The sequence below is a fragment of the Blastomyces dermatitidis genome (assembly GCF_000003525.1).
Source record: "Blastomyces dermatitidis ER-3 genomic scaffold supercont1.6, whole genome shotgun sequence".
In the NCBI taxonomy this organism is placed as follows: Eukaryota; Fungi; Ascomycota; class Eurotiomycetes; order Onygenales; family Ajellomycetaceae; genus Blastomyces; species Blastomyces dermatitidis.
The window spans coordinates 5,215,894-5,232,606 of NW_025544779.1; the positions used below are offsets into that span (position 1 = coordinate 5,215,894).

The 16,713-nt window shown below is 31.7% G+C and overlaps 1 protein-coding gene across 1 annotated transcript; it reads left to right on the forward strand.

Annotated features, from left to right (window-relative positions):
- Positions 1-13,482: 13,482 nt before the first annotated feature.
- BDCG_17329 (uncharacterized protein) lies at positions 13,483-13,770 on the forward strand (the record flags this gene model as incomplete). Its single annotated transcript, XM_045426470.1, has 1 exon — positions 13,483-13,770. One exon carries the CDS (start codon positions 13,483-13,485, stop codon positions 13,768-13,770), a length of 288 nt encoding a protein of 95 aa, XP_045281714.1.
- Positions 13,771-16,713: the final 2,943 nt, after the last annotated feature.

The window sequence follows — 16,713 nt, forward strand, 5'->3', positions numbered from 1 at the left end:
TTATTATTATCAGTCTGAAAAAATTATCATTGTGTCACATGTATTAAGACTAAATAAAAACATATATTATATAAGAATTTCACATCATATCATGTCATCTGCAAGACTTTGAAGATTTGAGTGAATATTTTCAGTGATAATGAGACTCTTGAAACTGACAATGATATATCTTATACTGACAAGAAGCTTGCAATGATAATTACAGATAATGTTACTTATATAAGATGAAAATTTCTATTGATTATTATTATTATTATTATTCTTCAATTATAGATGTATGCAGTCAGAGACTATAACATCTACCTGAGAACCTTTAGTTCTCAGGGTTTTTTCTATATCTATAGAGTCAACTATTATACACTTATCAATTTCAGATATACAAAATCAGAAAATTCCAGCTCAGAATACAAAAACTGTTTATAAATTACAGTATTTCAACACCTTCTGATACTTTGAAATTATTTGAAAATATCATGATAAAGGAAAAGAGAACATAGTCTTAAAGATAGACACATTAAATAGATAGATAGAAAAGAACAGAAAGAAACAAGTACAGTAAAGAGAAACTATAACAAAATAAAATTATTAAAAGATAGTGTATAGCTGTGTTAACAGACTATATCTAATCAATTTTCACCTCTTCATATTCAGATACTTCTGAATTGAGTTATTTTCTTATAGCTGCTTGAGTTTCTGATAGAAAGTCTATTAAGTATTGAATTCCTGTCTCAGTTGAGAATAAGAATCTCATATTTAATTGATTTAAATCATACTTCTTCTTTAATCTGACTCTGAGACTATTGTATAATGCACAATGTATTACAATATGCTCAGGATTTTCATTTGTATTACAGAATGAGCACTCTGTTGAATCAAATCTATAATCAAATCTTTGTATATAGAATTTGAAATAACCATGTTCTAGTTTTAGCTGAATTATGAATAAGAATATTTTCTTTTTACTTTTAATTGAACAAGATTTTCACTTTGATTTTATCTCAAATCTTGAATAATGTATACTCTTCTTTTGTTTCTATCAGCTTTCATTTCACTTATCTAAACAAGATTCTTTTTTTTTTCTCTTTATAAAAGACTAGAACACAATTTTTTGAATAGATCTGCTTAGTTCTGAACCTTTTTTTGCAGCTGAATCAGTCAATTCATTGCCATGAATATTCATATGAGCAGGAACTCAGTGCAGATGAATTATCAGCTTTGATATTCTTCTCTTTTGAATTTTTAAAACAGAGTTTAAGATCAGTTTAAGATTCATTTGATTATTATGAATCTAACTATTTCTAAGTCTTTTTAAAGCAGCTTAACTATCAGAGAATATTCATGCCTCTTTCAAACTATTCTCTCTTTTATGAGATTTTATTTCAATAAGTTTGAAAGCTTTCACTATTATAAGTAGTTCAGTGTGAAAGACTTCAGATTCACAGATTCAATTTCAGAAATCTGACATAAAATTGATACTATCTTCAGTATAAGCAATGCCTGCATCTATTCTATTCAAATTCTCATTTTTTAAGTCATCTGAGTAAATCAGAATAGAGTCTTTTATATTGATTATAGAGATCTTCTTTAAATACTGTTCATATTCTCTCTCTTTTGATAGTTCACTTATTTATAAGTCTATGAGAGATTCCAGCTTTTCTCTTCAGAGAGATATCTTCTCATGATCAATTTTCTCAACACTTAATGAAGAAAATTGATTCTTAATGAGTGAATATAGTCTATACAGTTGAGAGAGTATTTTCTTTAAAGCAATATTCTTATTTCAATCAAGAAATCTATTTCAATTCAGTTCATTTCCTGAGTTAACTGATGAAAATGAAGAAGAGACTCTTTCTCTGATTATATGATTTGAGCTCATCTTCATGACTCTCAGAGTATAGTTCATACAGGCCTTTTCAAATTAAATAGCAGAAGATGAAATTGAAGCTTCAATTTTCATTGCTTTAATAGAAGATGATTTGAATACTCTCAGAATTCTTCTCAAAGCTCTGTTTTATAGACTTTGAAACAGTTCAGTAAAGTTATCTTGATTGTTTCATTAAATTTGAACTTCATAATCAGCTACTGAGATAATACAGATTATATATAACTGTCTCATAGTCTGAAAAGATAGACCTCTCTCAGTATTTAATAGTCTGATTATACTATTCAGTAGTCTCTCTGCCTTGATGATTCTTTGTTATTATTATTATTATTATTCTTCAATTATAGATGTATGCAGTCAGAGACTATGACATCTACCTGAGAACTTTAGTTCTCAGGGTTTTTTCTATGTCTGTAAAGTTAACTATTGTACATTCATCAATTTCAGATATGCAAAATCAGAAAATTCCAGCCCAGAATATGAAAACTGTTTACAAATTACAGTGTTTTAACATCTTTTGATACTTTGAAATCATTTGACAATATCATGACAAAAGAAAAGAGAGAAAGAACACAGTCTCAAAGATAGACACATTAAATAGATAGATAGAAAGAAATTGAAAGGAAAAGATATGAAAAAAGATAAAGTAAAGAGAGACTATAACAAAACAAATTATTAAAAGAGAGTGTATAGCTGTTTTAACAGACTATATCTGATTGATTTCCTCCTCTTCATATTCAGATAATTCTGAATTTAGTCATTTTCTTATAGCTGCTTGAGTTTCTGATAGAAAGTCTATTAAGTATTTAATTCCTGTCTCAGTTAAGAATAAGAATCTCATATTTAATTGATTTAGATCATACTTCTCTTTCAATCTGGCTCTGAGACTATTGTATAATGCACAGTGCATTATAATGTGCTCAGGATTCTCATTTATATTGCAGAATGAGCATTCTATTGAGTCAAATCTATCATCAAATCTTTGTATATAAGATTTGAAATAGCCATGTCCTAGTTTCAGCTGTATTATAGATGAGAATATTTTCTTTTTACATTTAATTGAACAAGATTTTCACTTGAGTTTTGTTTCAAATCTTGAATAATGTATACTCTTCTTTTGTTTCTGCCAGCTTTCATTTCACTTGTCTAAACAAGATTCTTTTATTTTTCTCTTTATAAAAGACCAGAACACAATTTTTTGAATAGATCTGCTTAATTCTGCACCCTTTTTTGCAGCTGAATCAGTCAATTCATTGTCATGAATATTCATATAAGCAGGAACCCAGTGCAGATGAATTCTCAGCTTTGATATTCTTCTCTTTTGAATTTTTAAAACAGAGTTTAAGATCAGTTCAAGATTCATTTGATTATTATAAATCTGACTATTTCTAAGTCTTTTTAAAGCAGCTTGACTATCAGAGAATATTCATGCCTCTTTCAAACAATTTCCTCTTTTATGAGATTTTATTTCAATGAGTTTGAAAGCTTTCACTATTGCAAATAGTTCAGCATCAAAGACTTCACATTCAGAGCCTAGATTTCAGAAATCTGAGATAAAATTAATATTATCTTCAGTATAAGCAATGCCTGCGCCTAATCTATTCAAGTTCTCATTTTTTGAGCCATCTGAATAAATCAGAATAGAGTCTTTTATATTGATTGTAGAAATTCTCTTCAAATGCTGTTCATATTCTTTCTCTTTTGATAGTTCACTTATTTGTAAGTCTATAAGAGATTCAAGCTTTTTTCTCCAGAGAGATAACTTCTCATGATCAACTTTTTCAACATTTAAAGAAGACAATTGATTTTTAATCAGAGAGCATAGTCTGTACAGTTGAGAAGGCATTTTCTTTGAAGATGATGATTCTTTGTTGAATATGATATTTAAAATTCAACTTAGAGTTTAATCATACTTCTAGTCATTTGACATTCAAACTGAGTTTAATCTCTTTATTTAAAAGAGTTAGACTTAGTTCTTTCTCATTAAATCTGGAAAAAAAGTGAATTAACTCAGTTTATTCATATTAAATTTAATTAGATTGATATCTACTCTGACAAAGATTTTCTTTACTGCTTTCTCAATTACTTATAAATTCTCTTTAATTGTCTTTAAACTGTAGAGTAGATCAATATCATCTATATAACTTGAAGATCTCACTATTTTCATCTCTCTATTCTTGAATAGATATGCAGTGTATATTGCAAATAAAACAGATGAGATTGAAGATTCTTATAATACTTCTATTTCTATCTCAGTTTTATCATGTTTTCTTTCATCAAAGAATAGTTGTATAATTCTTTTAGATATGAAATAATTAATTCATTTTATTAGAGAAAGTGATAGTTTTAACATCTTTAAAGTTTGAATTATCTTAGACTTTGAAACATGATTAAATACATCTTTTATGTCAATAAAAACTGCAGTTGAGACCAGGCCTTCATGCTTTGCTACTTGAATATCATGAATAACTGAGAGAACAGTGTCAATTGCAGAACATTGTTTTCTATCTTTCATTTATTCATTAAATAGAAGAGAATCACTAATAGAGCTTATAAAAGATAATCTAGTAGCTATTATCTTTTCTAGAACTTTTCTCAATCAGTTCAACAGAGATATTACTCTATATAACTTAGAAATTGAAGCTTTTCTATTAGGTTTTGCAAGGATTACTTCAGTAGCTTCTCTTCAGTATTCAGAATAATAATCATTTTTTAAGAGATTGAAAAATAGCTCAAAATATTCATTCTTCAAGTAGAAATATGTGTTTTGAATAATTAAATGATTAATTGAATCAGGCCCTGCAGCAGTTTTAATTGAACTTGAGAATATTACTGACTCTAGTTCATCACATGTAAGCTCAGGCCATTCCCAGTCATTTTCATCAATATATTCATCAAATGACATATTCTTCTCTTCTAAATGTGATGAGTTTTGAAAGAGAATTCTTATAAAAGCTTGATATTTTTTCTCAAAAGAGTTTGCTGTATACAATTCATTCTGAAATTTATATTCTAAGATGAGAAGCTTTGCTACACTTCTTGTTTTAGTATAGTTGAAGGCTTTAAAAAGTTCTTTTTCTTATGCTTCTTCAAGAAATTTGTTTCAGTAATCTGTTTTGACTTTTTTCATATCTGAAAAATATTCATTTTGAATAACTTTGAACTCTTCATCAGATATTAAGATATTCTTTCAATCTCTCTTAGCAGTGACTAATTGCTTTCTTTTAGAAGTGATATTCTCATTTCATCAAGATTTGAAATACTCAGAAGACTTTTTCTTTGAAATATTTTCTTCAATACTTATTAGAAGAATAGATGTAATCAGCTTTCCTCTATTCTTAAGTATTTCATTGAAGATATCTTGACTTTGATTTCAATAGAGCTTACTCTCTCTTTCAGATTTCAGCTGTTTTACTCTTTCTTCAACTGCTTGTCAATCAGCTTATTCAAAGTTATACTGATTAGAGAGAAGAAGATTTTCACTTCTTTGTTTTTCACTCAGTTTAATATTAAATTGAATGATCTTATGATCTGATTCTGAGGTTTCATTTAAATCAATAAATCAGTTTCTAAGTCTGTTTTCAATTAGATTTTGTGATATGAAAGTTAGATCTATAATAGATTTCTGTTTCATATCTTTTCTAAAGAATGTTTATTAATCAGACTTGTTAACTAAATCTATTGAATGCTTAAAAGTTTATTCAATCAGTTTATCTGCTCTTACTGCTCTTATGCACTCTGAGTTTCATCAGAGATGATGTGCATGAAAGTCTTCTACAATTATAGAGTTTTTTAAGAGAGTTATATTCAAGAATTCTCTATTAATTGTTCAGATATTGTTGTTTTCTTTCAATGACTTTTTATTATAGATATTTATAAGTTGAATAGTATTAAACTCATTCTCTTTATCTATAATATCACTCACTAGAATATCAGAGTCAGATATGATATTAAATCTTAAATTAAATTAATATCTTGATCTTTTTCTTCTATAGATCACTACTTTTGATTTTATCTCAGATTTTTCAGAAAGAAAGTAGTAATAGCTTGAATGAGAAATAATGTACTTTTACTCAGTATCAAAGTTTGATTCTTGAAGAAGTACAAAGTCAACTTTTTATTTAAATATAATCTGAAGATAAGAATAAATACAATTTGAGTTTCTATTCTCATTATTTTGAATAAATGTAATTTTTGAAGAGTTTTTAAACTTTTTTTATTGTTTTTGTTGTATATTCATACTAAGAGAGAGTAGAGATAGAGTAGAATCTAATCTCTATTATCAGATAATAGATTATAACTATTTTAAAAAGTAGAAATCTTAACTACTTTCATTATATCTAGTTTATTATCAGAGTCATTTCTCAATTCTCTAATCTTAACAGAAGTTTGAGAATTCAAATTCTATTTACACTTAGCTGAAGAATTGAAGTTTGAAGATCTAGATAGTTAAGAATTTCTTCTTTTTAAGCTTACAGTTACAGATTTACTAGCTTGACTTTTCTCTTCAGTTTTAGATTCACTTTAAGCTTCATCTTTTCTTCAGTTCTTCTGAGTTCTTAGAGTAAATACACATTCTTTTGAGCTAGATGCATGTTTTTCTTTGCAATTGAAGCACTTAAGCAGAGTATATTGATATAATTCATCTCTTTTTAAGCATGTTTCATATTTATGCTCACTAGTTTTGTGATCTCTAGCATAGAATGTGCATTTTGAGTCTCTGAAACAAGAGATTGCAAAGTGTTCATATCTTTGACAGTTTAAACACTGTGTTTGAGCTTTGAGATTCATTCTTGAGTCTTTGTATTCATGAACTCTCATTTTCAAACCTGCTACTCTTACTTTAGAGATTCTTGATTGTTTAAGTGTCTTTATATACACTGAAACAGAGGTATCTCTTCTACTCTGTCTTCACTCAATTGAATTAAGCTATACAGACTCTTTTCTCAGTTGAATAGAATTGTATTCTTTCAATTCATTTTTGAGAAGTAGCATTTCTTTCTCACAGTCAAAGATTTCAACTGAAATATTATAAAGAATGAATTTGTCTCACTTTTCATCTCTCTCAGATAGAATTATTGTGTTTAACAGAGATTCTACTGCTGATTTGTGATTCAAAGGTTGCTTAAGCCAGCGTACGATTACAGGCGTACGCCGGCTTCTTATATATTGAATCTTGTACACTAAATTAATTAGTGGCCGCTAGGGCCCTCTTTACATTCATACACTAGTAGTTTGAAAGCGGCCGCGTTATTATTCAACAGTCATACATTCTTCCGAATCACATCCTTTCTCACCAGATTCAGTCACACTCATGTGATCATGTTGTACACTCTAGCTTCATGTGAATTAGCTCATCACTAGCATTTTGTGATTATGTGACCTATTCCTGATTCAGCTAGTGTTTCATGTACACTCTCACAAAGAAACTTTCACTATATTATATCACTCATTCACTAACTTTTCTCATTCTTCAATCATCATCTTCATCATTGTCATCATCAAATGTCATCATCTCATTCAAGATTTCTACTTCTTCTTCTGTTCAACTCTTTTCATCTGTTCATCTATCACATTGTATGCATTTCTGGCGATGGCTCTCTGTTCTCACAATAAGTGTTCTTGTAGTGCTTATATCAGGCAGTTCATTAGCAGTAAGTGTAACATGTTATGAAACATGACCAGGACTTATTTATCTTCTAACAATTGTCAGAATGTACTACTATGAATGACACATCTTCTTCATCTTCTTATACACTCTCTTCATCTCCTTGTATGTTCTTGATTATTTCTCTTCTCAGCAGGTTTCTGATTGTGTTTTCTGACATGATTTTGCATAAATGCAGATGCTAATATGTTGTTTTTATTCATGTAAAATCTTCACATGTTGACAGATCTGCATCTGCTGATGATAGTGAACTCAATATTAAATCATTGATTGAGAACCTGAAGAATATGATAATAAAGAAATTGTCTGTGTTATGTGTGACTGAGTCTTCTGCATTCTTTCTTACCTCTTCTACTGCTTCTCAATCTTCTACACTTGTCTCTGTGTCTGATTCTCCCACTTCTGCTATCTCTGTTCCTGTGATCTCTACTTCTGCTACTTCTGATTTTACTGTCTCTATCTTCATTACTAGCTCTTCTCATTTCAAGAAGATGTTACATAGGCTCAGTGAATCACATTTCTCAGTGTGTATACTCTCACTCTTCTTGCTGATCTCTAGAATGATTTATTGTATAAAGACAGTATATAACATGACTATCTGAAGTTCAGTTACAGATGCTGATTATTACATTCATTTTAAATATTCATGATGAGACAATTGTCTATTCATTTCTGAGAATCACTCTCTCTTTTAACAGTGTTAAGATTATAAGTCTTTTTCTTTTTCATCTTTTCTTTCTGATGCTGATTTTTCTGTTCTTAGAAGAAATTGTTATAAGTTTTACTGTGTATAAAGTCATAGTATTCACAGATATCAAGAAGCTTTTCACAACTGTAAAGTTCAATATCATAGAAATATCTGCTCTGATGAATTTCTTCAGAATAATAGATTCATATCAGTCTATTCTCTGACATCTGTCATCTGACTTTGTAATGCAGGTGAAAGATATCTGTGTTTTCAGAAACAGAAACATGAATGTCATACTCTTTTACACTCACAGGTGTGAGGCTTGTACACCTTGTCTGAGATGTTATTATGAAAATGAGCTATTCACATGCTATGTTCTGCTTCCTGTATTCTCTCATGTCTCTCTCTCTCTTTCTGAGAAGTCTTGTATGTGTTGTAATTATATATACAATTCTAAGATCAGCAGGTGTTCATTCAGTAATTGTTATCTCTGTTTTTACAGTTTTGTACACTAATAATAGTTCTTAGTTACTCTGATGCCAGAGGTCATTTTAATTGAAGATGATAACACTGCTAAGACTACTCTCTTCTGCTCTCAAGCTTCTCTCATCACTTCTTCTCTCTTCTCTGCAGAGAAGGTTGTATGCACATCAGATTATAAGTATTTAGCTCTGAGTGACTTTTATTGTTTATCTGATTCTGTGTCTTCTTCTTCTTCTGTTTCTTTTATCTTTATTTTCTCTGTTCTGGCTTCTGGTTCTGCAGGTCCTGCACTCTTCTTCAATTTCTCTACATGTATGTGTGTGCATTTCTATATTGACATTTCAGTCAATCTTGTGATAAATGACATTAATATTATACACAGAGTGATAGAGGAATCAGAGACATGTACAGTATTATTACAAGAGTGACTTGCAATTCTCAAATTTCTTATGAATCTCAAGTTTTGAGATTTCTTTTATTTTTGATGTTTTTCAGATGATATGATGTTGGAAATAGATTAAATATGTGATGTATGAAAATGAATGAGATGTGTATGATAACATTTGTCTTTTACAGCTGATTCTTACAGTTGATGATCAATTCATCATTTCTTTTCTTATACTTTTTCTCTATCTGCTAGTCACTACTCTTACACAATCTCTATATAATACAGTGTTCAGTGACTAGATTCAGCAGCTTTCATCTTTTATAATTCTGTCTTGTACATTATACTGTCTCTCTTCACTCACTCAGATCACTACAGTGAATAGCTTATTAAAACTAACCTTGTCTAATCTCTGAGCATTCTCAGAGGTTGAGATGACTTGATTTCATGCATCTGTGAATGTTTCAGATAGTTCATTCTCTGTGATCTCTGCAATTGAACTGATATAAACAGTTGAATTCAACTCTGAATTTCTTTTTCTTCTGTGACCTGATTCATGTGCAAGTCTACTGCTTTGAGATCACTCTTTGCTGCATTACCCTCATTGTCTGTAGTGTGTTATTATATGACTGACTACAGTCTTATCACTTATTGAAGTGTGATATTCATCTGATTTCTTCATTTCTTCTCATTCTTTCCTTGTAATTGTGAAAAGATCAGAATAAGTGAGATCATCTGATTTGTAAGCATCTATGATTTCTCTTACTTTGTGAGACTTTTCAATTATAAGTCTCTTCTTTTTCAACACTGACAATAGTGCTGTAGATAATCATAATTCACTTAAGTCTTGCATCTTTGCTTTCATAAGTTATAAACTATTGATTAAGTTGTGTAAGACTCATCTCTCTGATTCTTTCAATGCATACATTCTCAGAGAATGTGATTTGAGTATTTTATATGACTCAAATCATCTAGATTGAAACTTCTCAGAACTCTTATTATGTACAAGAACTCACATTCTCATCTTGAGACTCAATTTCTTAATAAGTGAGTCTCATATTCTTTTCAATTAAATTGCTCAGTTCAGAAGTAACTCATTAGCTTTTGCATGTGCATAGCTGATCTCTTTCAATCTTGATTTCATGTCTGTGACTGTTGTGTCTGCAACTGCTACTGCTGTGTGTGTAACTGCTGTTTCTGCTGTGTCTGCAACTGCTTTCTCTCTCACCTTTTCTGAAGCATTCTCTGGGATGCGCGGATGCAATCCATAAAACAGGTAGAATGATGAACACTTGATGACTGCATGCTGTCGAATCCGCGTGGCCAGTAGTGCCTGCCCGAGATATTCATTTCATAGTCTTGTAGGCTTGCTTACTAGATATTTTGTCAGCATATTGCCCAAGATTTCATTCAAGCATTTCACCTTCTTATTCATTCATAGATGATATGATGTTGTTCTACAATGTCTTGTCTGTAACTGATCTACAAAATGCCTCACTGCTTCTTCTACAAGGTTCACACTGTTATCAGTTAGAATCTCACACAGTATTTCATAGTTGACATAGATCTCATCATATAGAAACTTCATCATCATCTTCTCTATCATCTCTGAAACTGCTTTCATGACTGGCCAGTCAGTAGCATAATCAATAACAGTGATTATTCATTGATTTTCATTTGATGTTCATGATAATATGTCTATGAGATTCACTCTTCATCATTTGAACAGTTATATTATACACTTCATCTGATGTTATACTTTCTTGCATTCTAATTCTTTCTTAGATTCTTTCACAACCTGATAATTCAGATATTCATGAGTGTATGTCTGAATGTTCTCAGCCATGCTTGGCCAGTATACTCTTGATTCAAGTACACTCATGAGTTCAGAGCTTTCTAAGTGGCTGAATTCCTTGTGCATATGAGCTATCAAGTCATGTCTAAATGAAGATTCTAGATAGAGAGCTTCTGTGTATTCTAGATCATAGTAAAGCATAACATCATTTTTCAATTTCTCTAGCTTGAAGTTCAGAAGCATCTCTTCTACTACTTTTATAAGATGCTTATCATTCAATATCTTGTCATTCTTCAAGTAAGAGATCATAGTGTTCACTTATTCTGATTTCTTACATTCTCTCAGCATGTTTAATGTGAATGTCTCTTATATCTGATTTGTAGAACTCTCACTCATGAAATCAGATCTGTAACTGATTGTGTTAGATATCACAGTGTCTGATTTCTTTCAGTATTTGATATGAAGATTATACACTTAAAACTCTGAGATTCAACATGCTAAGCATTTGAAAGATTTTATTATTAATTATAGATAGATGAGACTTTTGTGATCTGTAATTATCATTACTATATGTCTGTTGTCAATATATCTATCTCATAATATCAGTGTGTGCTTAATCACTAGCAATTTCTTTTCATACACTGAGTAATTGAGCTTGACACTTAATAGTTTTCTATCATTGTACATCACTGAGTGCAGCTTGCTGTTCTTACTCATCTGTAGAAGAGTGCCTCTGATAGCTCATTCAGATGCATCTATCTTAATATAGAAAGATTTATCATAATCTGATTGAATAAGCACTGAGAATGTTATTATACATTCTCTCAGTGTGAGAAAAGCCTCTTCACACACAATATTCTAGATAATTGAATAAAACTTCTTCTTTCACAGATTTGCATCTGTTTCTCTTAAGAGATCTGAGAGTGATGCAGATATTTATGTGAAATTCTTGATAAATCTGCAGTAGTATGAGATCAACTCAAGAAACTGTTGTATATGATGTATGTTTCTCAGCTGCAGTTAATTCACTATGACATTCAATTTCTTCAGAATAAGATGTATACAGTCATCACTTACTACATATTCTACAAACTTCAACTCTTTCATTTCAAACACACACTTAATTGATTTAATGTAGAGGTTATACTCTGTCAGAGTTATAAGCACTTCATTGAGATACTTCAGATGTTCATTATATGAGTTTGAAAAGACTAGAATGTCATTGAGATATATGAGACATGAGGTTTTATTCTGTTTATAAAGAATCATATTCATTATCATTTGAAAGATGATGAATGCATTTGTCAGACTGAATGATATTGTCAGGAATTCAAACTTCTCTTATTATGTATTAAATGCAGTTCGTGGGACTGACAGTTCATCTATGCAGATCTGTCAGTATTCTGAGAGAAGATTGATCTTCAATAGATATCAGGCATTTTCAACTGTATTCAAGTGTTGTTGAATTTATGACAGTGAATATTCATTCTTGATTATAAGCTTATTGAGTGCTCAGTAATTGATATACATCTGTCACTTCTTATTCATCTTTTTCATGAATAGAACTGGAAAGTCTCACATGCTTGATGAGAATTGTATGAGATCATATTCTAGAAGATCTGTGATCTGACACTTCTGTTCTTTGAAATGCATTTGTGACAGAGAGTACATATTCTGATTGACTGGTTTTGTGTTCTCTGTGTCAATCTCATGTACAAATCCTTGTTCTGGTGGCAATTCTGATGAAAGATCTGTTCAGAAGATCTTCTCATACTTCTTCAGAAGCTTCTTTATACACTTGTTCTTATACATATTCTTTATCTTGATTTTCTTCACTTCTGAGTCCTGTATGATATACAGAATGCTTTCAGATAAGATCTTGCAAATTGTTCTCTTTGCTTGTTAATGTGTAAGCAGATTTAACTCTTCTATATCAGAGGTGTGAAATGTTCTTCTCATATCAGTTGATAGAATCATATGAACCATTTTCTTTCTATCAGTTAACTGCATATGATATGTATGTCATTGAATCTGTAAGTTGAACCTTTGAAATCAATTGAGTCTGAGAATAAGGTCATATTTCATATTCTGCAGCTCTCACACTCAAATATAGCAAGATCATTCTTTGAAGTGCAAGAGAACTCTTACTCTTGCAGGTGATATCAAATATCAGTTATCAGATAATCTTATGTATCAGAAATTCTTCACTCAGCAGACCTCTTTCAATCTTCAGATTATATAATTATCATGTTGGTGATTACTACATCTACTCTAGTCACGTGCCACCCCAACCTATTCATTTAGTGTAACTCGCGTAGTTAGATTACAACACAACAATGTTATTCTTCAAGAGATTATGAAGCCCTTCACAAGCAACGAATAACCGCAATAATGTGCCAACTACATCTCCATGTATCATTACATGTGCCTAGATATTTTTTATTGATTAATTGAACCCATGGTTAATCTAAGATCTGGGGGGATGCCTGACTTAACAAAAGAATATGTACCTTCAAGATTAAGAAATGAGAAAACACCAGAGCAGTAAATGCAAGATCACAGATCACTGCTAATATCAATAATGAATCAGAAGGTGGCTCTCAGAGTGTTTGAGCTGAATAAAATCATTGCAGAAGAACAGTCTGATGAGTTCAATGAATATGAAGACCTGATTGAAGGTATCAGTGAGATGTCAGACAATGCGGGGGGCTCAAGTGACTGGAATGACAATAGCTCAGTGAGTGAGAAGACTTGTATGAGGCTTGAAATTGCGAGACTTCAGCATGAGGTTGAGTGTATGAAGACCAGTAGGGGTGAGACTCTTGCAAGTGATGAGATGAGAGCGGATCTGACAGAATATCTTCAATGAAAAGAGAAGACATCTGTCATAATGAAAGTCCTTGAAGAATTCAGAAGCTAAGTAAGACTCATCAAAAGACTAATAGTTCTCACTGAATTCATTAACTACTCAATGTGAAGAGAGGAAATCCTTTTGACTGCAGAACAGTCTGAAACTGATGATATTCTTGAAGATAATGACCTTGATGAGAATGTCATCATGGACATGTAACATTTCTGAAAAGAACACAATCTTTGATTATACAATTACATATGGTCTGCAATTGTCCTGCAGGCCAAGGCTCATTTCACTATACTCAAGAAATTCAAGTTGTCTGCTTATGCTCTATGAACTATCATAGAGGATAACTTTTCTGAGAGGCCTGCTGTCCGCAGAACCTGTCTGTTTGAGGAACTGATTAGTATGACTGCTAAGTCAAAAGGCTCAGATCACACTTTCATTGAATGTCTGATTATCATAAGAACTGATTATATCTGTCTAGAATATGAGATCTCAGATGTCATGTTTTTCAACAGACTGCTTACAGGAGTCAACAGAGATTGAGCCTCATTCATAAGAAATTGAATGAATCAAATTGACAAAGATAATACTCAATTCTTAGAGAATGATTTTATAAGTCTGTGCTGTGATATTCTTTTGCAGCTCTCTGCTGCAAATGAAGCAAGTACTGAATTCATGAAAAATCCTGCAAATAATGCTCAAGATTCCAACAGAAAGAATAAAAAGGATAAGAAGAAAGAGAAGATCTCTGAGAATAAGAACAAAGATTCCATCAAGCTGAATAGAAAGAGTAATAATGCTATTAAAACATGTTATCATTGTCAGAAGATTGACCACATTCAAACAGATTGCTGATTGAAATTTCCTGAAAAACACTCTACTAGCCGTGGTAAGGATAAGGATAAGAATGAAACAGGCTCAGTGTCAGTTCATAATGTTGTTGAGCAAGTATTTCATACAATAGAAACAGTCTATTCTACTGATCAAACTGGTAAAGATATCTGGGTTCTGGACTCTGAATCCAGTGCCCATGCTACATCTTACAAGGATCTCATATTGATAGTGCCACAGAAGATTAATATCATATTGAAGATGACTGACAGATCAACAGCTCTCACAACAGCTATAGAGAAGGTGAATATACCAGTTGAAGAAGTGAATCTGCTGCTGCAGAACATTCACTATGTTCCCAAGCTGGAGATGAATCTTATGAGTTTTGAGAAGCTTGTACATCAGGGCTATACATATAAGTAACTGACCTATGAGAACACTCATTCAATCTTGCTAATCTCTTCTGACAAGATGTTGAGTTTTACTGTTAAATTGAGTGATAAGGACATCTACATTCTGAAAAAACAATTAACAACTAGGGACTTGATTTGATTCACAATGCCAAATGATGAATTTGAACCTGCAAAAATCCTACAGTCTGCAGAGAAAAAAGATCCCCTGCTAGCATTGCTCAATAAGAATATCAAGATTGTTGAACACACAATGTTATAATGGCATCAAAAGCTTGATCATCTCAATTCTGTGAATATCACTAAATTAGCAGCAGATTCACAACTGAGAATTAGAATCAAGAATGACAGGGCTTTGCCATTCTGCAAGACCTGTGTACAGATAAAAATGACACATTCAACATTTGCATCAATGACAAGAACTGTCAAACCTGTGATGAGATTCTTCATGAACCTTGCAGGTGGTGACTGTACACTATATGATGAAACCAACCTCTCTACTCATGAGAGAGCTAATTATTGAATGAGCATTACAGATGATGCCACATGATACAGGTGAATTATTCTTATGATGTCAAAGAGTGAGATCACTGCGCATTTGATAATCTTTATTAATGAAATTGAGGCCACTACTCAATATCGAATTGGGACTTTACACTGGGATGATGAAGATGAATTTAAAAGTGATGAATTAAAGACCTACTGCCGGTGGAAAGGGATCACATATGAGATTACTACACCTGATACACCACAGTCCAACAGCCCTGCAGAATGTGTCAATTGTATTGTAGATGAAAAGACAAGAAGCTTACTATTTAACAGCAGGCTTGCAAGAGAACTTTGGGATGAAGCTATTCAAGCTGTGATTATGATGATCAACATGTTCTCAACATCAATGAAGATTTACAGGTGTCAGGAGGGGACCTCATTATCCCCTTTTGAAGCTTGAACAGGTGTTTAACCTTCTGCTCATTGAATACGCAGATGAGAATGTAAGATGTATAAGAAGAACCTGAAGATTATCAATAAGCTTGTGAATAGAACTGATGACAAGCAATGATGATTAGTTGAATATTAAGAACTGCATCAATATTGTATCTGGGACCCTGCAACCTGAAAGCTTGAGATTGTAAGAGATATTGTTTTTGATGAAGAATTGACAACAGAAGAAGCACTGGTGAATGTCATTAGAGAAGTAGTCAAACTGCCAGAGAAATTGAATGTTCTTGATACTATGAAGAGATGACAACACTGCCTTCTAAGAAGACTTGCAAAGAATAAACCTGATGTTTTAAAGATGCTTGCTGATGGTGATATGAACAGTGCGCTGGAACCGATGTATCTACTAGATGATGAGACAGAACTTGTTAATGATGATATGAATAACCCTGTGAATGATGAAGATTCTGTACTCAGTGTTCTTAATGACTGTTCAACCACACTGACAGAGGCTAAAAGAAGCCATGACTGAGAACATTGACACCAGGCAATGAGGAAGGAAGTGGAAACTTTTGAATGAAAGAAGACATATATTGTTGTTGAAAAGGCCCTGGAAATGAACATTCTTACAGACAAATGAGTGTATGATTGGAAGTTGAATAACAAGGATGAAACCATCTGCTTTAGAGCTTGTTGAGTGGTTAGAGAATTCCTACAATAACAAGATATTCATTATAATAGGTCATATGCAGCAGTGGTGTCTGAACCTACA